A 25,486-nucleotide genomic window follows, 5' to 3' on the forward strand; every position below is an offset into this window, starting at 1 on the left:
CTAAAACGTTGGTCCTGACCGGATACTGCACTGACCTGTGGGGGCGGCAGACCACCGGCACCCTGCGGGCATTCAGGAAGCATCCTGCGGACATCCTCTGTGCTACACTGACACTCAGGTGATGGTTTGTCTTTGCTCCAGTTGCCTCTGTTGAACATCTGCCAGGTGGAGAGTGAGACCCAAGGCCGCAATAACGGACCCGCCCTCTCACCTTCACATTGAGGATTCCTGCAGGCGTCACATGGAGAGACCATGGCTAACTCACCGAAATACAGTGTTTGCTCAGAGCTCTTTATTCACACTTAAAGTTAAAAGTCTCTGACACTTTATCTTGGTTGTGTTCAGTTCCTGTCCATCTGATGCTGCTGAGACCTGTTACTCTGTATGTCAATGGGGTTTTCTTACATGCTATTGTCTTCTGCCTCTTCCTCCATGCACCTGGTACCAAAACCTGGCTGGCCCAACAAGGCTTTGAGCAGATTGTCCATGGCGGGATTACCCGGAGCGTCATGACTGTAAATATAAAACAAGATGTCAGAACCAAAACCTTAGAAGAGACTATGACTATGACTATTTTCTTTTGAGTGGAGCAAAAACAAAAACAAAAACAAAAACAAAAAAGAGTAGTTTCCAAAAATCAGTGAAAATAAAAAGCAGGGTAACAGAGACAAATGGATATGATCCAAACTAGCAGCAGGAATACTCTCTTCCAATAAATATTGTAAGCATGAATATGGGGATGCAGGTATACCTGAAGAAGGTGTACTGTTCTCCGTACATCCAGGGCTGCAGTTGCAGCGAAGGATACTTCCCAAAGGGAGGAACAATGAGGCTGAAGAGCAGAGCAATCAGCACGAACACGGCAGGCAAGACGATCTAGTGCACAAATTAACCTTTAGATGAAAAAACATCTCCAAGTCCAAAACAGAGAGTGAATGTTCAATAATTAAAAACTGATAATACAACAATGAAGCCTGAACTGATTGAACTGATTCTCTCTAACAGCTGCCTGATGTTTGTCATCACCTGAGCGAAGAAGCCCCTGCGGCTTCTTCGGGCATAAAGCCAGCGTTTGATGAAAAGAGCCTTCAGCTGCTGCCAGGTCAGCCACCAACCAGTCAGAGGAGCCCCACCTCGACCATCTCCGCTCAGCAGGTCTGTCTCTTGAGGTTCTGTAAGCGATACAAACACAGGATGAGAGCTGCTATGGTTACAGTATATAAAGGGGCTGATGAGGTTGTCCAACCTCGATACTAAGGAGAGCCCTGACAGATAAAAGACACAGAGCAGACGTGATATGACAACTGACTTACACACTGAATGACTGTATGTCAGAGTTCTCTCTGTATCTCTTAAATCATGAATCTCAGAGAGGATGCTTAGTAGGTACCTTGCTTACGAAGCCTTTTCCTTCCTGGCAGCATTGTTGAAACAGACAGACACAGTTTGAAGACGAAAGCATAGACTGTGCATGGAAACACTGTGGAGTATGAACATAAATCTGTTTGGAGTGTGTGTGTATGTGTGTGTGTGTGTGTGTGTGTGTGTGTGTGTGTGTGTGTGTGTGTGTGTGTGTGTGTGTGTACCTGTCTCTGGTTCTTCAGCATTTTGCCTCTCTGCACTCTGCCCAGCTGACCGCTGCAGTCTGTGGGAGGATTCAGCCTGTGGCTCTGGTTCAGCATCCACGCCGGTTTCATCCGCAACCCGCAAAAAGATCTGGAAATTACCACAAGGGTCGTGATGAAAGACGTGATTAAAAACCTTACAAAGAGAAAAGGGTTCTCTCTGGAGGAATCTGTGTGTTACCACTCCCTGTAGGCGAGTGTAGGTCTCAATGTGCCCATGATACTCTTGATACTTTTTTGTGTTGTGGACAAAGATTTTTAATTTTTTGTAAAAACGATCAGAAGTGCAGCTTCCAGTAGTTGATTTGAACTTTACATGTTTAAACTGCCAACATTACTATTGCCAGTTTCTTTTAGAAGAACCTTGTTGATTATATCTTCAGTTCCTGGCAGCTAAATATGTAGACAGCAGGGGGCAGTAAAATCTCATCCACAAGGTTATACAGAAGTCTGAGGAGTAAAGAATGTGTGACTTTTTTACACTTATCTACACTCATCCGGCTCCTTAAGGTCACAATCAGAGCTAATCAGATGCTAACATTAAACCCATTAAGACCGTGGCTGCTCCACAAATGTCTAACCCTCCGAACTTGACCCTGATGAGCTCCTGTAGATCACACTGGTAAGACAAATGAAGGCTCACTCCTGCGATGTCAAACGGTGAATATGTTGGGCAGACACATACTGTAATATCACACATATATCCAGGTCAGGTTAGAAGATTACTGCTTAAGAAGTTGTTTTTTCATCATCTCTACAAAAAGTTGTATTTTTTTCGCTGTCTTGTATGCTATTATAATTATTTCTTTATTAAATGTAAAGGTGTGAGTTGCATGTGAGTGGGGTTAATCGTGTTGTTGTTGTTGTCTCGTGGCTCACAAAATTAAATTCCTACCAACTCTGTTTCAATGGCAATAAAGCATACATTATAATCTTGTAGCTTTGTAGGTTTAAGAATGCACTTTTTTTATTTGGGATTAGCTTGATGCGAACAAAGGTTGCCACAAAAAGTGTAGTTCTCCAGCCATCTGGTGTAGTCTCATTACATTAACATTGAGTGTACATCTTTGTGATAACAGTCTCTTTGTAACTTTTTTTTTGTGTTTTCCCCAACAATTTCTGCATTTGTACCCACTTCCTTTGGGGACTTGTTTATGCTGGTACTCGTCATCTATGAGTACCAATACCAGTTCACAGAATGTTGTGGGGAAAAAGTCTGTGAAGGTGGATCAAGTGTTTCTATTTATTTATTCATCTATTAAAAACAAAGTCTCACCTCCTCCAGCGTGCTGTCTGATAGGCCGTAGCTGCTGATGCCCAGCTCATTCAGCCTCTGATCCAGTTCTGACAGGAAGACGGCCAGGCTGCTGTCCATGGCAGCCGTCTGTGGCAGGTTGATCACGGCCTCGCGCCCTGACTCTTCCACCAGCCTCACACCAGGGATGTGTTGGTGGGCCAGGGATAGCAACGCAGCCAGGTCTGCCATAAAGACGATAATGAGGAACAAGACTTTTAGCCTGAGTATCCCATGGCTCCTTCTGATTGAATCATCCACAATCAGTGCTGTTTTTAGAGTTTGGAGGTATTGAACACTGAAACCACTAAGTGACTTCAACAGAATGCTGAGGTGGTAAACACTCACATAAGCTGCTCTCCTCACTTCCCAGCCCGGTGTCCTCACTCATGGATGAATCACTGTGCTGAAACGTAAAGAACATACTTTGAGGAACAAATCTGGTGGTGAGATTTTTCAGTCTAGTAAAATTTCAGTGGCTCATTTTGAAAGGAACTTTCATGCTGTGCATTTAAATTTCTACTTTAGAGGCTTTTTGCAACCCTCCTGCAGTTGTGTAATCTCCAAATCTAAGAAACTTGATGTGTCCAAATTCAGTTTCTCAGATTCTTAGATGTGGAATCTCTCTCAGTTGTTTTTGTCCATATGTTTTTACTGTGAGTAAAATGTGGCATATTCTAACAGTTGGTGGGTGAATGTTGCTGAACATGCAGGATGTAAACCTTTTCTGACTCATTTCAGTTTGGACAAAAATCTGACCTTGAGAGGAGGTAGTTTGTTGGTGCTGATGCTGGTGCTGGTGCAGATACTGGTGCTGCTGAGGGTGCTGTTGTCCAGGCCCTCTCTCTTCACCACGGTGAGATAGTATCCTGATCCGAGGCGGGATTTCAAGAAGAGCGGTGAGCCATAGCAGCACAGCTTCCCCTGAGAGATGATGGCGATCCGGTCACCTAGTAGCTCTGCCTCGTCCATGTAGTGGGTGGACAGGATGATGGTCCGGTCTGATGGAGAAAGACAGCAAGTATGCATAGTGACCATTTCTTGAAGTTATCTCCTGTTTCTGTTGAGGGACTCATGAGAAAATGCTATTTCGCTCTTCATATCGATTTTTGAAGGGTTATATGAGACTCTTTTCTCCCATTCTCCAGTTGGGATATCAGGCAAACCATTTTTTTTAACACTTTCTTAAGACTATTCTTGTGAGCATAATGTAATGTTCACATCACATGAAAACGTGATTTTTACCACTTGTAAAAGCATTTTTTAGGGTTGTTATCTTAAAGGTTCGCAGCTCTTTGAAATGAGGTTTTATCAGAATACAAATACAAATAGATATGGCCCTGGATTTGCACCTTTGCGATATTTGAGCAGGAGATCCCAGATTCCTCTTCGAGAGTACGGATCCACCCCGGCTGTAGGTTCATCCAGAACAACCACCTTAGAGCCTCCAACAAATGCAATCGCCACAGACAGCTTCCTCTGCATGCCACCTGATGGAGAAACACAGGTATGGTTATTTTTTAAGGAACACCCAATCATCCCCAAAATATACAATCGTCCTGCAAATTGTTCAAAGAGAGGATTGTGATTTTTTTTTTAAACTACAGCATTTACCGGAGAGGTTTTTGGTTTGTTCGTGGCGTTTGTGCAGCAGGCCGACGTCAGCCAGCAGAGTGTCCAGCTCAGCTTTCACCTCAGCTTCAGATAAGCCCTTCATACAGCCATAAAACCACACGTGCTCCTCTACTGTCAGTCTGAGAATGAAAGGGGAAAGAGACACGCAAAATGTAAGACTGTTTAAAGCCAATCAAATCCTTTCACACATTTGCTTTTTATCATTCAGGTAAAAGGTCGCCCCATCATTTATCCTTTTCTCTTTTGACTAATTTAAAAAACAACAACCAATCACTGGTAATAAACACCACACAGAAAGAAAAAAAAAACTCCTGTGGTAATGAGTCTGTGATGTCTGTAATCCAACAAAGCGAACCACAGGAAATGAGGCGTTCAATAACAGCTTTATGTCATCTTTGATCACCAGAGCACAGCTGAAGTCTTACATGTCAAACAGAACATTGTGTTGTGGACAAACTCCGAGTGTCCTCCTGATGAGGTCCATGTCATGGCGGATGTCCATCCCCTTTATGTACACCGTGCCTGATGTGGGTGGGAACAGGCCGGTCAGGACAGATCTGACAAACACAAGATTAAAAGAGGAATAAAAAAGTGTGTTGTTTTAATCCACCTGCCAACTTCATTGACAGCCTAATTAAAAAAAAAACTCCTCCTGTGTTTAAATCTGTTTGCTGCTTCTGCTAACTCAATGACTACTTTATCTCACTGTTAACATCCTTTTACAAGCACAACACGTTAGGATGACAAAGTGACGTGTACAAAACAGCAGAAAGAAACGGTTAAATATTGGCGCCTCCAACTTTTTCCAAAATCAAACTGTTTATGTTGTTGTCCTCGTAGAAATAAGACTCTACTCAGCTCTTATAGATATCATGTAAGAGAACATTACAGAGTGTCAGGTGTGCTCCGTACATGGTCGTGGTTTTTCCGGCTCCATTGTGGCCGAGGAAGGAGGTGATCTGTCCCTCGTAGAACTTCAGATTAAGATGATTGACGGCCAGTTTGGCTCCTTTCTTGTAGATTTTCACTAAGTTTCGGATACTCACACCCAGGGTCAAGTTGTTGGGCTCCGGTTCAATGTGATCTGATGACAGTAAAACATCAAATATAGAGAAAATGTTATATCGAGGTAAATGTTGTGTAGTTACAGAGTATCGAGTGCACATTCTAACACTGAAGAGTAGAATGGACAGAAGCAATCTACAAAATGATCACAATGCCTTTCTACAATCACACAATTCAACAATATATCTCTACAAGACATAAATAAAAGGGATTGGGTTCTTAGTTAACCAAACAAAGAACAGTACGGCCTGGACAGAGGTTGAAACACGTACACTCCTCCTGTGTTCTTCCACTCTACAGTTGATGGACTTATTGTCTCAGAACGACTTGTTTTGTAAAGATTAGTGTGAAAACTACCAGTGTGGACTCTGGAGCTTCCAGTAAGGCCAGAGAACAAGGTTGCACGTCAGTAACAGGACAGGAAGACAGACCACGACAACCATCAAATAAATCAGCTGTTGCTTTGTTTTTTTTCCAAAACCACCTGTAGCTATCATAATATTAATGTTATATTCAGGAGAGAGTTGATTTTTAGAGTTTTTTAGGAGCATTGAGAGTCTTATACCTTCATCCTGTTCTGTAGGTGCGGGGGGGATTGGCATGCCTGCCTCCAGAGGAGCTCCACCCCAATAATTCAGTTGGAAGATAAAATACCAGGGCCTGGGTATCCCATATTCACCTAATGTAAAAACACACATAACCACGCATCTATTAAGTCCAGATAAAATGTATTCACTTCGTCCAAATGCAGCAGAGAAAGAGTTTGTATATTCAATTCAAACTTCTATCTTTGGCCTTTCTTCCTATGGAGAGCTCCTTAACAAAACACTCACTGTCACTCTTACTCTAATAGTTCTCTCAATATAATAGTGAGTCAACCTTCTTAGTCTAAAGTACAGAATTACTGGCCAACAGAAAATTTAAAGAAAAGCATTTCAAAGGGGGAGCATTCTCAGGACATGATCTAAAAAGGAAAGGCAATGGAAGAGAAAGAACATGGATCAGAGGAAAAATGAGTTGACTTCTGAATTTAAAAGTAACTTTTAGACATCATCGTCTTTCTCTCTCTTTCTATTAGCAGAATATTTTTTCAGAACTACTATTTCTGTTCTGTCTTAAGTCATTATCAGACTTTAACACACATTTTTAGGTGATGAACTTGAAGTGTATTGTGCTTGTTTTTTTTGGTTGTGTGTGAAATCTTCATTCAGAGCAGCTAATTAAACATTTCCACCCAAATTTAACACAATAAAAATACAAACTATACGCTTAATATTGACATAAAAGCTATTTTTCCAATCATCCTACCAGGAAACACTGCTTCGATATACCAGGCACTGACGGCATAGATAAAGGCATCCACATATAGCATGACTATGGAGGTAGTGAAGCTGTACGAGTCTCCTTCCACTGGGCTGGATTGGAGGTTGTGCCACTGAATTCCCACTCCTTGCTCCTCATACTGAGAGAAATACTCGCAGCCGAAACCAAAGGCCACGGGGGACAGGAAACTCTGAGCAAAGAGAAACAAAATACGTGAATATTTACATTTCCTCTTTTTGTGTTTAAGTGCTGCTGCCCTTTGGCTCTTAACGATTACACTCACAGCGAGGACTCTGTGCGTGGAGTTCAGGTGGTCTCGCCAGGCCACACACAGTACGTATGGCAGGTAGAGGCCAAAGTAAATGAGCCCTCCACAAGCAGCCGCCAGGTTGGCTTTGGAAAAGAAGGTGCTGATGAGGAAACACTGCATAATGGTGGCGGTGGCAAACGCCGTCAGGAAGAAAAAAACAACAGACGGGTTGCTGTATGGCAGGATGTCACCCCACTGGAAGAAGACAAAGGAAAAAAAATCATGAAGAACTCACCTGTTGTTCCTCATAAAAGCCGTCTTATTGTTAGATTGAGCTGATAAGATATGCTTTGTAAAGAGAATGATCATCTTGCCTTGAGGAGAGCGATAAGGAGCCCAGCAGATACCAGAAAGGGAACAATGCTGCTGATGAACCAGCTGAGCCACAACGTCCCTGTCCCAAGACCCATAATCCTCATGGTTTCCTTCAGCCTGGCCTCCTTCTCATAAACCACACCTTTAATGATCATGGCCACCGAGTAGATCCAGGCCAGAGTCATGAAGAGAGGCAGCGAGCGGTTCAGCACTCGAAGGAAACTGTTAGAAATTTGAAATTCAACTGAGATAAGAATCCAACAGGTGAGAGACAGAAGTTACACAAGATAGAAAACAGATGACTCACACATCGTCCACATAGCAGGGGTAGGGCATCTGTTGTATATAGAGGCCTGTTGTTTGTTGAACTCCAGTCAGGATTCGGTTCACAGCTCCCTCCACCAGGTCTTGGACGTACACAAAGCCGCCCCAAATGTAGCGCATGTCGCTAAACGGGTCTGCTGCTGGACCAGGGTCCCAAAACCTGGAGAAAAACCAACAACAATGGAGACAGTAAACACAGAGAAAACATAATCTATTCATAGCTATGTGAAATGAAAAGATGTGTTTTACTTGAAATCATTGATTTTTCATGAGAAGTTAATGGAATTTCATAAACCTGTGAGGGTTTTTCTTTCCCAGGACAAACGGATGGAATTCATCTGAACATCCATCCCTGATAAAACTGCTGCTAAATGCATAATTACTAGAAAGCTTAATCTTTAATGATCTCAAACTATTTCCTTCTTCTAATGGAAAACTGGGCTGTATCTTCATTTTGTTTATCCAGTTATTCCAGTTGGTTCTAACTTTTGATAACACATCAGTGTGCACATGTGACTTAATCATTTTGCCATCCTGTTCAGTTGTATTCACAGAACCCAATGCTGTTTCTTGGCCAATTTCAGAGAAAAGTTCCAGAAACTCTCAGAGAGGAATGGCAGGTTAAGAGCAACTTGTCCCACCTGTCCTTGATCTTGTTGGTCCGAGCCACATCGTCGATGTCCATGCGAATCTTGTAGGTGACGTGCGGTGGGAGGTCAGGGGACGAGGAGTTTGGGAGCAAGAACACCACACCCGCCCAGAACTGTCTGTCCTCCAGTAGCTCCAAAGCCCTTTCAATCATCTCACCCTCTGTCTGCAAGCCCTCCAACTTGTTCAGAGAGAAACACTGAAGACAGATAAGAAGAATCACAAACATATATAGAAGGAGTGTGAATGATGAATAACAGTGAAGAGAAACTGCACTTGAACCTTTCTTGTCCTTCAAACTGATGTGTGCAAAATGAAAGTGAATTCGGTACACCTACTGTCAACTACAGCTACACAAAGAGCTCAAACAATGACGGCACAGTTTGAATTAAGCCCACAGATATGGATCCTAAAACCTTTAAGCACGCTAACCTCAGAGACTTGTGCGAGAGTGGTGATGGTGTGGCTCAAGTCGTTGTAGATGTCCAGCCAGGTAGGTGGCGCTCCGGGCTTCCGTGGGACGTCTGTCGAGGGTGTCGACAAGAAACGTGCGATCCGTGAGGCTGTCCAGGATGTGTTCTCCAGACGCAGGTTGACCAGTACTGCCACCTCTGGTCGCTTCAACAAATCCTAACCATGAAAATAAAACAAAAAAGACATTATTTGAAAGAAAAAAAAAAACGAAAAAAAAGCTGTGGGTCTAAGCCCCTCATGTAGAGAGAAAGAAGCTGGTGAGACATACCTGCAGGAGCTGAATCTCCACACTTGTCTCCATGTAATTCTTGATTCTTGGTCCCACCTCTATCCAGGCATCATTCAACTCCTGGAGGATAAGAAGGTCCTCGAAAGTCTTGTTCAACTTCAGCAGAAAAAAACTCGACTTTAGCTTGGCTGGATGAATTCACCTTATTATGTCTTTAGTTTAGCTACAGTTATTTCTCCAGCGGGGCCATGAAAACATCTCACAACAAGGACATTTAAAAATGTCATTTGTGTACCTCTTTCATGACTTGTTGTACTGCGGGAGTGTCTGGTGTGTACAGCAGTTTTCCGATAAACAGAGGCTTTATTCCTCTCCACACAATTCGAGACAGAGGGTTGGACTCCAGACCTCGGATCAAACCTTTACAGAAGGGAGCTACAGGGGGACGAGTTGAGACAAGTGTGAGACATAAACATCTTCTTAAATTTGTCAAAACGTACACAAAAACACACAGCTAGAACACGTGACATCACGCGCTTATGGAATCGAGCAGCTGCCAATCAGAAAGCGCTTCCTAGTGCTGCCATTGATTTTTAACTGGAAGCACGAACCAACATGTTAACTTGAGTGAAATATTTCTGCCCCCAGAACACTGGCTGCTGACAGTGATCCTGACATCTTTAAGTCACATTAACTAGCGTCTGTTAGCTAGTTAGCACTCACCTATGCTTTGGTCAAGTGAATTTCAACAGATGTTAAATCATCAAACAGCAGGATCCACGTACATCAAAAATACATAAAGCTCTCATAACATAGACGGTCATCCTGACGGCGGTGTAAGGAGGTTGATTCTCCTGTAGATCTATGTAAACATCTCTGAAGCAATGACTGTTTTAAGTGATTGGTATAGTGTCCCCAGTGCTGTATAACTGCCTTGCATTTTATATGATTATCTGTGTTTTTCTTTGGTTGTGAACGGGTTGTTTTGGAGAGACGGAAAATGAACAAGCCTGTGCTGCATCTTCACACGGTGCTAAATGGTTGCGTTGACTTTACTGAGCTTTTTTTTCCTCCAGGCTTCAGCACCAGTCACCTGAAGCTATGAACAGTGTTGCGTTGGCATCGTTATTGATTGTACACAGTTCTAACCATACACATACTGTACACGCAGTCAGAGAACTAACAAAGTACACACAATCCAAGATCTTACTGGTGCTGTTGTCCGTGTCCAGGTCTGTGTCTTCAGTGCCGTTTTTTCCCAAGAAGGACTTGATGTCATTGTCTTCATACCAGTTGAGCGATGGGATACGCTCACCGCCAATCTCAGGGTGGCCGCACATAATACTTGAAAAAGCCCGAAAACTCTCCCTGGGCAGCGTCGAGCGATTCTCTGGAGAAAGGAGACGAAGAGCCTCGCTCATCTCCTCAAAGCTGGAGAGAGAGGAGAACTGAAGGAAGCAAAACAACAACAACAAAAAAACAACGGTTTAGTTTACTAAGTAGAGCGGCAGAAGTAGAGCAGAGAGGAGGGATATAGCAAAAATGACAATACAACAAGCATTCATTTCATTAGTTGAATAAGTCCAGATAAAAGAAGACATTACAGCCTAATGATTAATTCAATGACAGTGGTAAGGGCATAGATACACAGATGGATAAGATTCATCAGGTGTGTTCTTACATCGTCTATCAGGCCAGTCAGCTCCTGGGAAACCGAGGTGGCAGCTTGACTGATGACTCTTAGGTCTCCAGCATTAGCCATCAGACGGTCTCTCTACACAGGAAGAACAGGCAGCTTTACTGATCATGCTCACTTTACAATCACAGGAAACAAAATCGTCGTTTCCTCCACTCAATCATACCGTGAAAAATTTGGTAAAGTCGAGCTGAGTGAGGAAACGGCGTTCAGCCTCTTGCAGGACGTCGGCAGGCTGGTCACACAGCTGAGTCTGGAGGCCAGTCATGGTCGCTTCTCCTCCGTCCACGGTCAGAAATTGCCTCAACATGCTTGCGTTACACACCAAGTCCTTCAGCTGCAGCTGAGCTCCAGCTACAGCAACCTGAATGGGACAAAATTGTTGTTAAAATCCTGTTTTTTTTAAAAATACTTTTAAAGGCTATGAGACAAACTATACAAACTTGCTCTCATCTGTAGTTTCCACCTGTGACGGTAGAAACACTTCTCTTTATGTTTGAATCAGGACTGTTTGTTGCCTCTTCTGTCAACTCCAGAGTAACTCTGTACATTTAAATGTTTGTGGTTTAGCACACAACCTCACCTGAAAATTAAGACGGGCCTTCAGCAGCCGGTCCACAGTCACAGGCGACAGGCTGCTATTGGTCAGAAGGAAGGAGGAAAACGTCTCATTTGGTCTCAGGTAATCCTTTACGGGGAGATCTGAAGCAGGAAACAGACAAGTATTTGCAGACCACAGAGGAAGACATCTTTCAGTTAATAAACTTGTCATCTATATTTTCAGTCCTTTATGACCATGAATTTAAGAGGATGATTAAATGAGTGCATAAAATCATCAAAGTGATTTATACGTGTTGGACAAAATATTGATAGAACTTGTCATCCTGAGTGATGTACAATGAATGAATTGATGGGGCCATATACAGTACTTATATCTTTTATTTTTCCATGTTGTTCTAAACACTGCATTTCCTCTTAATGACTCCTCATAGTGGCACTTCTGGCATGAATGAGGGAAATGTGAAGAGAATTTAACTGTCAAATTGCTCTGAATAAAAAAACACGAATCCAGCACTTGATCTTTTGGAGGCAATTTCTTTCTTACAAATTTATATTAATTATTAGTTCATATGAATTATCACTTATTAATTATCGCTGAATAGCTGTATTATAATGAGAAATACACATTGCCGTTTACCCCGTTGAGTTATGAGGTGAAAAATGCACAAAGAGGGAAAAAAAGGGTGAAAAATGTATCCTCCGCAGTATCAGCAGCTCAGGATTGAGCAGGTGTCCGTTCGGCCCTTTGTACTGGATGAGAAGCTCAGTGAAGGCCTGCTTCCATTCATCTGATTGTTTGTCTGGAGGACTCATGTAATCGAATCTGCCCACAGCAGGAAGAGGAGGGACAGCCTGTCTGTGCTGCTTTCATAACAGCAGTAAATGGCCACATTGAGTCGTCACTTGACATCTGTTTATATTTACGCGTACAGATCAGCGACAGGATGCTACTGTAACCTCTCCGTCCTGCTCGGATCAGCCTGGGAAGAGCACAGGCTCAAAAAACCTTTCAAGATGTTGTATTTTATTTGACAACTTGCAGAGTATTCATTTGTCTATTAGTGACATTTCCTTCCCTAAAAGCATATTGTTTTGTAGTCCACAACAAAATATGGTTCTAAATATTTATCAAAAAACAGCATTAGCATAGCAATCTTTCCCCTTTCTTTCAGTTTGCCTCTGTTGGATACTCTGAGTTCATCTTTGTGGTCATCTTTTCTTAATTTATTCTGAACACAATGACCTTGATTCAAGTACAAGACTCTATTGGGACAACCTTAAAGGTGTACTTTGGTACACCTTTAATTCATTTATTCGTGTGTAACTATGAATTCATGACTGTTACGACAAATTTATCGAATAACTTCAATAGTGACTCCAATAGTGCCCATTAAAGGTTTACAGAGAAGAAAAGTAAAAATTTCTCAGCTGAGTAAGGTTTGTTTTGGTGTCACTGTGTCAGAATGTCAAGGTATCCCTTCAGGTGCTAAAAGAGATTGAAACAAGCTGCATACTTGGCCAGGCTCCAGGTCTCTCTCCCAGCCTTCGGACACTCTCGATCAGGTCCTGAAAGCCTGAGAAGCTCCGGTTTCCACCGTAGGATAGAACCGTCTGGGCGTCCACAAATAGACGAGACAGTCTGGAGAAGGAAGACAATGAGAGGCGTCGTTTCTGGGATGAACAATTTAACAGTTTATCTAAGAACGGTTTGGAAGACTTTTTGAATTTGACCCTTAAGACCAGTTACCCATCTGTGGTCAATAAAGTGCCCAAAGTGAACCCGGAAGTACCTGCAGGACAATGTTTATTCTGGCTTTTAGATGAGATATGGGAATGAACAAGAGCAACTTGGAGGTTAAAAGTAGCATCATAATGTTTAACTTGAAGAATAAGTTCAGCAGTGGTTCAACAGATGGAGAGTGGGTTGTTAAATAGTCACAGGGTTGGTAATTTTCTCCAGATACACGTTTTAAGATTTTAAAATTGTCTTTTAGGTCCTGACAGAAATGAACAATTAATGTGCTCTCAACAAGGAACATAGAAAATCGGTCATCTGTTGCAGCTGTTAGCCTGTAAAAACTCTGACCAGTGTCTGACATGACGTACCAATGTGATGAACCAATCACACCTGCCTGCCCCACTGCTCCTTCTCTGCCTCATGCATGCACGAGCCCACACTCAAAGCATGAGCTGAGGTCTACTTCTGGACCAATCATGCTTTTTCATGTAAGTGAGGGGCGTGGCTTTTGAAGGAGCACAGAGGGTGGGTGCAGAGGGACTGCTGCTTTCAAAGTCACGCTAGTTTTCGAAAATTACAAACCCTGCCTTTAATTATTTTCAACACGAGTGTGTCTGTTTGTTTTGTGTTTACACTATTTAATCCTCCAAACTCTAAACCTCTGCTCCAGACTGCTGCCCTTACTGTTACCTACATGGAGTTGTCAAAGTTGCCAACTTGGCCCGCTGTCTCTCCCGGCGTTGGACTGTGGAAGCAGGGGTTGTTGATGTTGCAGATTATGCCCTGAATCCAGGGCAAGGTGCCTGCTGATGGCAAGGCTTTGTTTGGAAAGTGGCCTAAAAGCAAAGGAGAGAAGAAACAAACACATGCAACTCATTACCAGCAGATTAGCCCAAAATAAAAAAACAAAAACTTACTGTGAAAGTGGGCATTACAATTATCGTGGCATTACTCAGCTGTTGATATTTAAAGAAAAAAGTTTTTCGTAATTAAACAATGATGTCATTATTTTCAACCTGAGCCTCTTTTACACGCAGGACTGGTCTAAAACATGGAAGAAGAAGTAAGTGTTCAAATATGAAAAGTCTGGTAATAACAAAAAAGAAAAGTCAGCAAAGTGCACTGCATGTAGAAAAACGTATTAACTTCTTTATGTTTGATGCTACCAAAACAAAAATAAATATAAATACTGTTGGTGTACATCTTTTTAGCCCTTTTATTTAATCATATACTGGGCTGTGTTTGTGTGGTTTTGGCTTATATGTTTCTGTCTAGAAGTTTTCATTTTTCATTTAAAACAAACATGTTTTACTGTTGTTTTATGTCCTCAAAAGGGAAAAATAGACGTTTTCAAGCAAGGTCAGAACACAGCATGCGAGGAAAACAAAAGAGCGTAGTTCAAGAATCACTCTCAACGAGTTAATCCTCTTTAACTGGCTGGCACAAGGCCATTTTTCAGACCTCTAAACGGTGTGTGTGAGTGTGTGTGTGTGTGTGAAAAGACACACATTACATAACAACACTCACATTGGCTCTGTTTGTAAGGAGGGTGTGAATGACGGACAGCGATGAGGATGACAAAGAGGAAGAGCGGCCAGATGAGCTCAATGATCAGCTGGATCTGCGTAACAGAAGAAAAGGGAGGGTGTTATAGATACCGGTTGATACTCCGAGCTTTGTCTTGTAGTATCACATAACATTCAGAAACAGTGAGCTTTTCTATTGCTTTCTGAAAAGTAAAAATGTGGCCCACCTTGTTCCTCCTGCGGTACGTGATGTTCTTCCAGAGCAGGAGAAAGAGTTGCCTGAAAACCCCCATCACTCAGCGTGCAGCTACCTGGCCATGATGCAAAGCTGCTAAACACAGCATGTGGTGAGAAAGAGACAGGTTCAACAGAGGATCCTCGTTAGTGTTCTTGTCTTAACCTTCTCTCACACCACCTTTCAAATACAGACAAAAACGCTTGAAAACACATGAAAATTAGAGTCTAATACATGAAGCAAACTTTTTCTAACTGTTCAACAGGTTATGTGCTTTCTTTGGACTAAATGAATGTTTCTTAATGTCAACATAGTTTGACACATTTTAACTATGAACAGAGAGCTCCTGGCAGAACAGGAAATAATGGCTCTTACTGCTATATTCCAGTGAAGTAGAAAGTCACACCAGCATTTTACTGTTGGTCCGTTATCTCCAACATCATTATTTTTAAATGACTTGAGTGTTTTGTATTATTACTCTTTTGTGTGCTGCTCTTTGAAATGCTGTAAATTGTCTGAAGAATGAAGATTATCAAAGGTGATGACTCCAGTGACACTGCGCCTGACCTTTCTCCTTGCAGAGGACAGTTGACTCCACAGAATACAATCTTGTATTTTAACCTTTCAATAGTATGCCCTCACATATGACACACAAAATAATGTCCAAAAAAATCAGCAAGCTGATTCAAGACTGATTCAAGGGTCTGGTTTTACATTTATTGTGGGTAGATGTTGTCTAATGTTGCCTGCTGTAATCTGCTCAAGGCAGACAATCCCTTGCTTCATCCTGAAATCCTCCTGATCCTTACAGCTTACCTGTTTCTTTCTAAGACATGAAGGTTTAGTTTTGCCCTGTGAATGACTTCAGGGTTTCTTCTCTTCTTCGTGTCAGGGCTGGGTGTCCAGGGTAAATAGTCCTTTGCAAATCTGTATACAGACAAGATCAGATCTATTTTGCATTCACCTGTTTACATTTCAAGCCAGTGCATGTCATTAAGTTTAGGACACAGGTCAGATTACTGTATTTCCCGTATTAGCCTACATTTAACATTAGTTCTAACTTCACCATGTAAATATCAATTAAAGCTGTAAAACACAGGTATATAGATATATAATAAATATATCTATATACCTGTATATATGTATACATATATACAGGTATATAGATATATATTAGTGTGTATATATATATATATATATATATATATATATATATATATATATATATATATATATATATTATACATATGTATACATATATGTATATTTTATATATATATATATATGCGTTATGTGTTGGTCTCTTCCTGTAGCAAGCTAATGTAACGTGAGTCCTAAAAAAAAAAATGTAATACATGTTTATATTTGATCAAATAAACGAACGAGTACAAACTAACACTATGAGAATAAAATAAGTGAAGTTGAAATATGTTTTATATTAAATGCATTCAGCATGTATTGTGGATCTCTGCTTATTAAAACAACATGCACAGTAGCCTCCATTTCTTTTAAATTCTTGATTTCATAAGCTTGGACAATATTACGTTTAGGTCACTCGATGACTCGCACAAATACACATAAAAATAATTTATCTAACATGAAGCTTTGTAGGCAAAGTGGAGGAGTCCTACTAGCTTCCTCTTCCTAGCATGTTGCTGATGCTGTTCCTGGTATAACATTACAATTACACAATAAAAAGCGTACAACACGGTGAGCGCAAAAACACTCCTTTAACTCTTGTTAATGATTACCTTTTAGTATATACAGGTGATAAACTCTTCTTCGGTCTATCGGACACACTTACAGCCGCCGGTAACTTGTCATTGACTCACCATTTCCCGTTTGAAACAAGCAGGTGTGATCTACACAAAGTCCCGCTCATCGGCCACACTGATTGGTCAAAGTATATTTCAAGGGCGGGGTCATGGCAGCCGGTAAGTCATATGATTGGGTCTTCCCCTTATGTTTTGGTAATCGAAGACAGCTGATTGGGCAGGCTTGGCCAGAGCTGAGTTGTGTAACAGTACATGTAGCGCTAAAAAAAAAAAGTGTAATAATGAATATGCATGTTGAATAAGGCATTACTTTATTAGGAAAAAAATAATATACATTATAGGACTGTAACAACTTAACATAACTGTAGATATGTAGTTAACGTGTCATTTGCATTTATGACACATTCTCTTTCAGTTATTAGCACTTTGTTATAGCACTATTATTGCTGTGCTATAATAAAGTATTTCTATTAGATATACTGAAAAACAAAACAGGTTCAATGAACTGTTCAAAATGTAATAAACAGCAGCTCATGCACATTAAAGGGATGCCACTTTGTTTTAAAAATCATTTCAATTTATATATTGTCGATATAAAAACAAATTTGCATCTGAAATAATTCTGCAACCACTGACTCTCAATAAATAACATCCATAGGATATCTTACAGATCATTTTAATGAATAATAAAAACAGAACATTCTTAAAAATATATGTCTCTCTCTATCAAATAAGGCAGTTACCTTTAAGTGTGCATAATTTCTGCTTCCTGTCAGGCACAGTCAGAGAAGCATTAAATGAACCAGAGAACAGGCCTGCATGTGTACGTGAACGACTGGGAGTACATCCCAATGATTGAGTAGTTAAGTTGATTCAATAAGGTTCCCCGTGCAAGCTAGTTCAACTCAGGCACACTGGAAATACCAGACCAAAAGCTTGATAGATTAAAGTATACCTAGTAATTGTAAAAGTCATAAAAGTTAAAAATAGGTTTGTATGAGTTATTGCATATCAGCTACAGCCTGTCTGCATTGTCAAATATCAGATAAATACAAGTGTCAAAGCTACCATCCATCTCTGACACTTAAACATATGCTTTAATGATATTCCAATGAACTTTACATCATAAAAATATAAAGCTAGACTAGCTTGTTTTATTCAGTGGTGTGACAACAGCTTTCCAAAGCTGTATGATCAGTTGCATAATATTTTATGAGTTTGGCAAAAGTTCTTGGAGCTTGAACACTGTGCAGTCTTTTTGTCTTTAAGGTAGCTAAAAGCCCTCAAAGAAACATAGGCTGCTCTTGTCCTGTTAAGAGTCGGTATGTTGAAGATGGCATGGTCTTCAAGTGAATCTGCAAGGTCAAAAAACAAAAATCAAACTTTCAGAATAAGTTCATTATACGATTTAAAAATGTAAAAAAAAAAAGACAATTTAAAAAAAAAAAAAAAAAAAAGGTGGGACAGGCCTTTTATTGTACTGTGACACATTAAATGTCATTCTGCATGTAAGAATGTGCTCATCTCATCTCACCTCCCCGACAGCATTAGTCAGGATCTGGATGATTTTGTCGTGTGATGTGGCTACGACGCTCTGCCCGTTGATTTCAATGATGCGATGCCCAACACGAATGCCTCCTCTTTCTGCTATTCCACCTCGCATTAAACTGCAGATCTGCACCGGAAATGGAGAAGACAGTTTCTTATAACAAAGAGATGTGAGCCACAGCTGGAAGTGAAGAAAATAGATGTACAAACAGTGTGAAACCTGAATATGATTATGGACTTACAATGCCATCCTCCACACTGAAGCCTAACTGAAACTTGGGATCTGGCCTCCTGATAATCGCCATGGTGACTGGTGGACAGTGAACGATGCTGAGCTTCACATACTTTTGTCCCTTTAAGTCCTGAAACAAAACAAAACCCAGAAAGTGTAATGTTTCTGTCATATGTCTTTCTTTTACTAAGTGTTGTCTGCAATCACTTTTGCATGATTTCTCACTGAATCTGTTTGAAATATTGTATTTGACATCCTTTAAATGTTATTTTCAGTTTCAACACAAACTCGAAGACATTAACTGTTCATTGGTTGCAGAGCTCCATGTTTCCTTCATCCGGCCTGTGAAAAACTAAACGTGCTGGTGCAAAGCACTGCAATAACTTGATTAATTAAAGGCAGGGTTGGTAATTTTCTCCATATACACTTTTTAATATGTTGGTTTAAATTGTCTGATAGTAACTAATAATTTATGTGCTCTGAAAAAGAACCGAACAAAATCGGTCATCTGTAGCAGCTGTAAAGATGTAAAAACTTGTCGACCACCAATACCAAACCAATGTCGTCACTCAACCACGATTTATAAACCAATCAAGCCTCTCTACCCCTGAGCTGAAAATTTTACAGTCTATGGCTGAAATCCGCTTCTGGACCAATGGTGCTACTGCATGTAAGTGACTGTGAGGGGCGTGGCTTTTGAGGGAGCACAGCGGGGAGGGGGTGGGTGAATACGTAGAACGGAGAGGATGCTACTTTCAAAATTATGCTAGTTTTAAAAAATCACTTACCCTGCCTTTAAGGCCTAATGAACTTAGCAATAATTATAACATTAGCTGTATGTAATGGCAAAAACAACTGGATAAATAATGACATTTGCACTTTAAATCCCAGTAAATAGCTGACTGCCAGCATCATTATATGTAGAGAGACAGTGCCATCTAGTGTATCCTAAGAAAAGTACACGTGCTGTGCAGGAGGGAGCATGAGTTGAATGATCAGTGTTTATATTTCAGCATTTTTTTCAGAAGCCCCATAAAGACATACTATCATTACCACCTTCTAAAAAAACCAAGATTTTAAATTATTGTAGTTATCGTTAACATTTTCCCCATGATAGTGTGTTAGCTCCATGTGTCTTACCCGGATGATATTCTGGCAGGTGCTGATGGGCAGACCCACCAGGCTCGTGCTGTTAACAGACACGATGCGGTCCCCGATGCTGAGCTCGCCGCAACGTTCAGCAGGACCTCCATGAAGGAGGTTTGCCACGACCACTGTGGGCAGGATGGAGCCCCAGCCTGACTCCACCACAGCCAGACCCAGGATCTCTCCAGCTGCTTTAGTGATGGCAACCTGAGATAAACAACCCAAACCACTGACAAACATATTTTCTTGTGCATTTTGTTACACTGGTGCTGTCTAAAACGTGTTAAATAGTTGGAAAATTTTCTCCAATAAGGTGAAAAATGAGAAAAATAAGGCTGTAAACAAAAGTAGGGTTGTCAAGACTTTTGATACCTTCGTATTATTTAATAGGGCATGTCTTAAAATGATACAATCTCCATTTTTCCTAATGAGCAGCATTTTAAAATGTATAGCTTTGCAAAGACCTGCATTTCAATATTGAATACCTAGAACAGTTTTTTGCAGGGTTATTGAAACAGATATTGATATTGTTTAATTTTTACTAGTGTCATATCGTAGTTTATGATTCTGGCATCTTGGAGACCTTAACACTGAGTGATCAGAGTGCTGAGAAACTCCGAGTCCCAACAGGAGAAATCACTGTTTCACCTTATTTCATGATGTCTCTGTCTGATAGGTCTAACAAGGTAAAAACACAATGATTCTTTTCTCTTTAAAAGCTGAATATTTAAGAGCATCTTCTGTAAGCAGTGATATTAAAAAAGAGTATACAATTCAAACAAAGATGACATAACGTGTGTGTAAAGACATGCAGCCACATCACTGTGCTTACGTCTCTGATGTTCTGAGAGTCCGAGAAGTGGGCCAGGTCTCCGTTGTAGAGCTCTTGACTTTCCAGGTAGTCACTGTACTCGCCGGGCCTCAGGTCGCTGGACTTTATTCCATTGGCCTGAAGAAACTGCTGGTAGGCGACCCCGAACGCCTGCCCGATGGCCTGAGCTATGATCTGAGCCTGGATTAGAGAAAAAGCTGAGTCAGGGTTTATCTGCGTTGTTGCATTCAAGTCTGGCTTTACTTTCACTAAAATGTACACATAAAACATTAGTGACAATCAAATCTTTTCTCAGTCTTTTTTTTTTGTTTGTGTCCTCTCTCCCCACTTGATTTTACAAATAAAAGATTCACATAAAGATTCAATTTGAGAAAAACACAGCAGTAGTGGCCTCATGGCTTTAAGTATCCCACAGCTTCTTCGCTTCTAAAAAGAAACTCTCAGTCCTGCTTCTCCCATTCAGTCTTGCCAACAGTGGGGAACTGGGATGACAGCCAAACCACTTGGACATTCAGGAGAACTCGCTCGCTGTCTGAGGGAAGGAAACCAGGCCAAGCTAGAGCGGAAACTATTGTCCAACCCAAACAAACAGAACATTTGATCCAAGTGCAACACTGAAGGGTCTGTTGCAGACACCTTAATAAAGTCTTTCATTGTGAGTTCATTAGTGGGCTAAAAGGCTGAAGAAAAAGATGAATTGAAATGATGAAGTGGTGGCCTCAGGACTGAAATCCTGGGATACAAAATGTACGAGAGCTACAAAGTCAAACACACGAGAGATTCTCGTTGATAAATAAGGAGTTTCACAGCTCTTACGTCCACCAACTTACATCAGCAGAGGAGAAGACGTGGCAGATCATTAAACACTTCTTCTGAGACCCGGAGGAGGAGGAAGAGTCTGCATCCTGCCCTTTACGTTTCCTCCGAGCCATCAGGACAACAATGTCACCGATGTCAGCAATATAAGAGATCATCTGCAGAGCATGATCCATCATGGCCTCCTGAGAAGAAAGAAGACATGAAGACTCATTTTTGAAACAGGGAAAAGACAGGAGTGTGTGCTTTCACTTTGACTTGAAACTTGCTTTAGTTAGCGATAGCTTTAACAAAGAGCGCAGCCCCGCCTTCTTTTCTCCTGTTTAAGTCATGTTTTTTTTTTTTTTGCTTGCTCATCGACCATTTGAGGAATCAAATAAAGTTCTGCAATGATCAGCTGCAACAGATGGTGAATTCAGAAGGCAGGAGAAAATATGGCACTGAAGAGCTGTGTTGATTTTCATGTCAATAAGCATGTCCATGCAAAGAGGGAGCAGCTGACAGTCGATGACCCACTTTGACTCTCTTGACAATTCAACCACACTGTGGAGGGAAATAGACTCCAGAGCAGTGTTATTAAATCACCATCCAATTCTATATTGAGCCTTCATACTCAGAGGGCTTACAAGTGAACATGTAGAAGTGCATTGGTGCCCTTAACATCGAATTATAAATACATGTTCCAGCTTCGACTCAGGCAAAACCTTCGTGTTAATACTGAAAAAAATAAGAGCAAGGCAGAATGAGGAAATGATACCAGCAAAGAGAGGAGTTTCTCCAACCCATGAAAGACAGGAAATAAAAGAGAAGTATTCATGATGTATAAAGATTCACTCAGCCTTTTCTGAGCCATCAGTAAAACACACCTGTGTATCAGCGGTGAGCACTTTGATTCGCTGTGTAGAGATAAACAGATCCACCTCCGTCATCGGCTGGGACTCTCCCTCTGGAGCCTGGAGGACACATCAATCATACTGCTTGTATTATAGAAGAAGCTGGATCTACTTTTGAAATGTGACATCAACACACAGAGTTCCCATCAAACAGGCTGATGAGTATCTTTTGTGGTTTCACCTTGATGCGGTCCACGGCCTCCTGAGCCTGGGTCATACGAGCGTTTGTGGATGGGTTCTTCTCGGATCTGAGCTGCGTGGAACCGAGGTACTTTGCACCAAACACGACTCCATCCAACAGGTCGTCAGGGTCACATGGACCAGGCACTAAAGAGTGACGCACACACACACACACACACACAATGACTCCAACTCATTTCTTTCAACAAAAACGAGTAAGGCGAAGCGACTTACCGTCTTTATATGATGGTTGATCATCACTCTGCAATCACAGGAAAAAAAGGAATTAGGTTCAGTGAGTGTTTAGTTGATTAAGAGACATTTTTAAGTTTTTTTTAAAGCTTACTTAGCAACTTCAAAAGACCAAACTTTGCTATGTATTTCTGTTTTGTTTTTTTTTATCGCTTACAGAACTGTTAAATGATCCTTAGTTTTGTTTGTAGCTGAACTGACTGAGACAAAACATTGTGATGGCAGCTCTTCATAGAAGTAGCAGCCTGGACATTTTCTATTTGAAAAAATGACAGCTCAGATAATAAATTAAATCAATGTATCTACTTTATTCTATGTAGTGAAACTTTAAACTAACTTTAAGTCAAATAGCCCAAAAATAAATGTTTCAAATGAATGAAAATGCATGAGTCACAAATTAAACTTACCTGCTCACTCTCTGCAGCAGCTTCTTCTTCCTCTGGAGGCTCCTCGCCCAGCTTCATCCACACTGGTTCAGGGTACTCATCATCAGGCAAGGAGGTGAGGGAGTCCTCCCTGTGCCGCGGCTGTTGACCATTCCCATAATGCCGCCAAAATCTCCGCGTGTCCTCCTGGTTGTAGGAAACGGACACGACAGCGTCGACCTCCCCTCTGAGGGGGACACAGGTGGGAGCGGGTGTTGCGCCGATCTCTGTGACTTGCAGCAGTCCCATCAGGTCTCTATGGTGGCTCTCGGAGAACAACAGCCCAGTGGTCTCACTGCTGTCGTCCGTTTTCAGGGAGGGCGCACACTCTTCATGCTCAGACCGCCTGGAGTAGTGATGCTGGGCGAGGTGAGCTGGTGTTCCCTGGCTGGGCTGAGGCTCTTCACCCATCATCTGGAGCTGGCTGAGAAGGCTGTGAATGCGGCCGTGGTCTTCATCGCCTGAACTCCTGTTGGCAACCTCAACCTCCTCTTCACTGACTCGGCTCTCCACATCACATAAGGTTTCCCCCTCCTGCTTTTCCCCGTCACCCTCAATCCCTCCCTCATCCTCTTCTTCAAGTTCAACATTAACATCCTCAACCAGCTCTACAAGATTTCTCAGAAGCTCCTGCTGGATCATGTTGTGACTCACATCTGAAGGTATTGTCACTGGCTCACCTGGACCGGCCTCATCCTGATTTTCAACTGCAGGAGGGAAATTAGGATCCTCAAGGTCATCTGCTGAGCCAGCCTCACTGGAGGATTCAGATCTCCAGTCTAAAGGAGGAGGCTCGATGGGGTTGTAAGAGTCCAGATCCTCCACCTCTGAACCTGGAGTCTTTCTACTGAACTCAACACCAGAGACTTCATCAGCTGGATCCGCAGCAGGACACGAGGGGTGTGAGGGAGCAGAGGCCGACTGCTCAGCAGGACAGATGTCTGAATCCATTGTGTAAGAAAGTCTGTCAGAGACATTACAACACATATTAAACATTAAAGAAAGGGCTCTTTATCTCAAATAGGAGGTACTGCATAAACCAACCCGCTGATGACAGAAGATTGTGACACATAACATCTTTTGAGAAAACAGACGTGTTAGTGAAAGGTTGCATTATCGAAAGTTTAATCATGTAGTTTCTTGTCCTCTTTGCACCTTGACCGCTGTGATAGGAGATGCATGTCCAAAGTGCATGTACATTATCCATCATATAAACTTGAAAAACAAAAACGTAATATACACTGCCAAAATAAACAAACCAATAAAAGTCACATAAAAAAAATAAAATGTTTACTGATGAGTAAACTTATTAATAAACATCGAGTCTGCTTATAATTGGTCATATAAATAATGTGGAAAGAAAGGATTTAAAATATCGCAAAATATAGCATTAGTTTGTATAAATAAAATCAAATAATAAAATATACATCTCGACACATTTAGTAGACTGTTTAAGTGAAGTCGTCTGTAATTCAGACTGATTGTTTTTATTACTTTTTTTACTCTACCTCAAAGACAGGACAGAGTGGGTTTGATGAATGTAAATGAAGACTTACTGTAAGGAAAATCAAACACTTTTTTTTAATCGAATACACAAACATTAAACAATATAGCTCTACATCAGATGTTTAAGCTACTAAAGCTATTAAAGTAGCTTCATGCTAACCAATTCAGCTCATTCAAAGCCTAGCATCCTACGTGGATCTGATTGTAGTTTGTAGGTGTGAATGTGTGTTTTAAGCAGCAGATCTTACCTGAGGATATGTGAGCTGTTTCTTTGTACTCACACACTGACTCCTGTGTGTCACACTGACACGACACATACACTGACGAGGTTTGAGATTTCAGTCTGTTTCTAAACTTCAACCTTGTTTTAATCGTCATACTAACTCTAGCTGCACTGTTAAATATAATAACTTGCGCATAGTCCTGTAGTTTAAAGAGTTAATCAGTCTAGCAGAGACTCATCGTCTCTTCTAAACTCGACAGTTTCTTGTTTTTTCGCTGACTCTGAAGCTGTGCTGCGTTCACTGGCACTTTAAAGCGCTCAAATAAGTAATCGTCCTCTTATTTCCCCTCTGCACGCCTGTACCAAAGACTGTAAATACATTATTTATGAATCCTATGGCCTGTATCGACAACATGATTGTTAACTCCTTTACAAACAATTTTCCAAATACCATAATTGAAATAGCCTCGAATAAAAAAAGTGTATTTGTAAGTCATTTTGATTTGCAATTCAACCACCCGATAACAAATGTAGTGAAATAGCTAGTTTAAGATTAATTTACAACTAAAACCTGGACCAAGTTTATCAGAGCAAGAATGGAGTCTTTCTTTATTTTTAATTTAAAAAAGGTTGTACTCTTAATTACAATTTCTTTAGACC

General features: G+C 41.2%; 2 protein-coding genes across 2 annotated transcripts in view; both read right to left on the reverse strand.

The window, feature by feature from the left end:
* The window catches only part of abca7 (ATP-binding cassette, sub-family A (ABC1), member 7), a 28,706-nt gene extending 11,850 nt beyond the window's left edge, over positions 1-16,856 (reverse strand). The window contains exons 1-32 of the mRNA XM_079349928.1: positions 16,750-16,856; positions 15,815-15,925; positions 14,991-15,094; positions 14,765-14,858; positions 13,932-14,073; positions 13,014-13,138; positions 11,522-11,640; positions 11,105-11,302; positions 10,924-11,016; positions 10,453-10,690; positions 9,538-9,677; positions 9,282-9,398; positions 8,972-9,169; positions 8,533-8,738; positions 7,875-8,051; positions 7,567-7,789; positions 7,226-7,447; positions 6,928-7,132; positions 6,185-6,298; positions 5,467-5,638; positions 4,980-5,111; positions 4,534-4,673; positions 4,272-4,409; positions 3,679-3,920; positions 3,268-3,325; positions 2,902-3,104; positions 1,587-1,716; positions 1,391-1,414; positions 1,027-1,172; positions 752-876; positions 406-513; positions 36-228 (exon numbers count right to left, since the gene is read on the reverse strand). Coding sequence (XP_079206054.1) covers positions 36-228; positions 406-513; positions 752-876; positions 1,027-1,172; positions 1,391-1,414; positions 1,587-1,716; positions 2,902-3,104; positions 3,268-3,325; positions 3,679-3,920; positions 4,272-4,409; positions 4,534-4,673; positions 4,980-5,111; positions 5,467-5,638; positions 6,185-6,298; positions 6,928-7,132; positions 7,226-7,447; positions 7,567-7,789; positions 7,875-8,051; positions 8,533-8,738; positions 8,972-9,169; positions 9,282-9,398; positions 9,538-9,677; positions 10,453-10,690; positions 10,924-11,016; positions 11,105-11,302; positions 11,522-11,640; positions 13,014-13,138; positions 13,932-14,073; positions 14,765-14,858; positions 14,991-15,056 — 4,488 coding nt within the window. The 5' untranslated portion in view covers positions 15,057-15,094; positions 15,815-15,925; positions 16,750-16,856. The remainder of the gene's footprint in view (positions 1-35; positions 229-405; positions 514-751; positions 877-1,026; positions 1,173-1,390; positions 1,415-1,586; positions 1,717-2,901; positions 3,105-3,267; positions 3,326-3,678; positions 3,921-4,271; positions 4,410-4,533; positions 4,674-4,979; positions 5,112-5,466; positions 5,639-6,184; positions 6,299-6,927; positions 7,133-7,225; positions 7,448-7,566; positions 7,790-7,874; positions 8,052-8,532; positions 8,739-8,971; positions 9,170-9,281; positions 9,399-9,537; positions 9,678-10,452; positions 10,691-10,923; positions 11,017-11,104; positions 11,303-11,521; positions 11,641-13,013; positions 13,139-13,931; positions 14,074-14,764; positions 14,859-14,990; positions 15,095-15,814; positions 15,926-16,749) is intronic.
* Positions 16,857-17,067: 211 nt separating this feature from the next.
* Positions 17,068-25,462, reverse strand: LOC306827727 (amyloid-beta A4 precursor protein-binding family A member 3). Its single transcript, XM_079349742.1, has 11 exons — positions 24,852-25,462; positions 23,080-24,061; positions 22,655-22,682; positions 22,422-22,567; positions 22,214-22,300; positions 21,362-21,532; positions 20,532-20,711; positions 19,694-19,906; positions 18,564-18,683; positions 18,308-18,448; positions 17,068-18,128 (listed from the first exon to the last, which is right to left on the reverse strand). The coding sequence occupies exons 2-11, from the start codon at positions 24,046-24,048 to the stop codon at positions 18,057-18,059; spliced, it is 2,127 nt and encodes a 708-aa protein (XP_079205868.1). The 5' UTR covers positions 24,049-24,061; positions 24,852-25,462; the 3' UTR covers positions 17,068-18,056.
* Between the last annotated feature and the right edge of the window lie 24 nt (positions 25,463-25,486).

The sequence above is a fragment of the Symphodus melops genome (genome assembly GCF_947650265.1).
Source record: "Symphodus melops genome assembly, chromosome: 8".
Taxonomy (NCBI): Eukaryota; Metazoa; Chordata; class Actinopteri; order Labriformes; family Labridae; genus Symphodus; species Symphodus melops.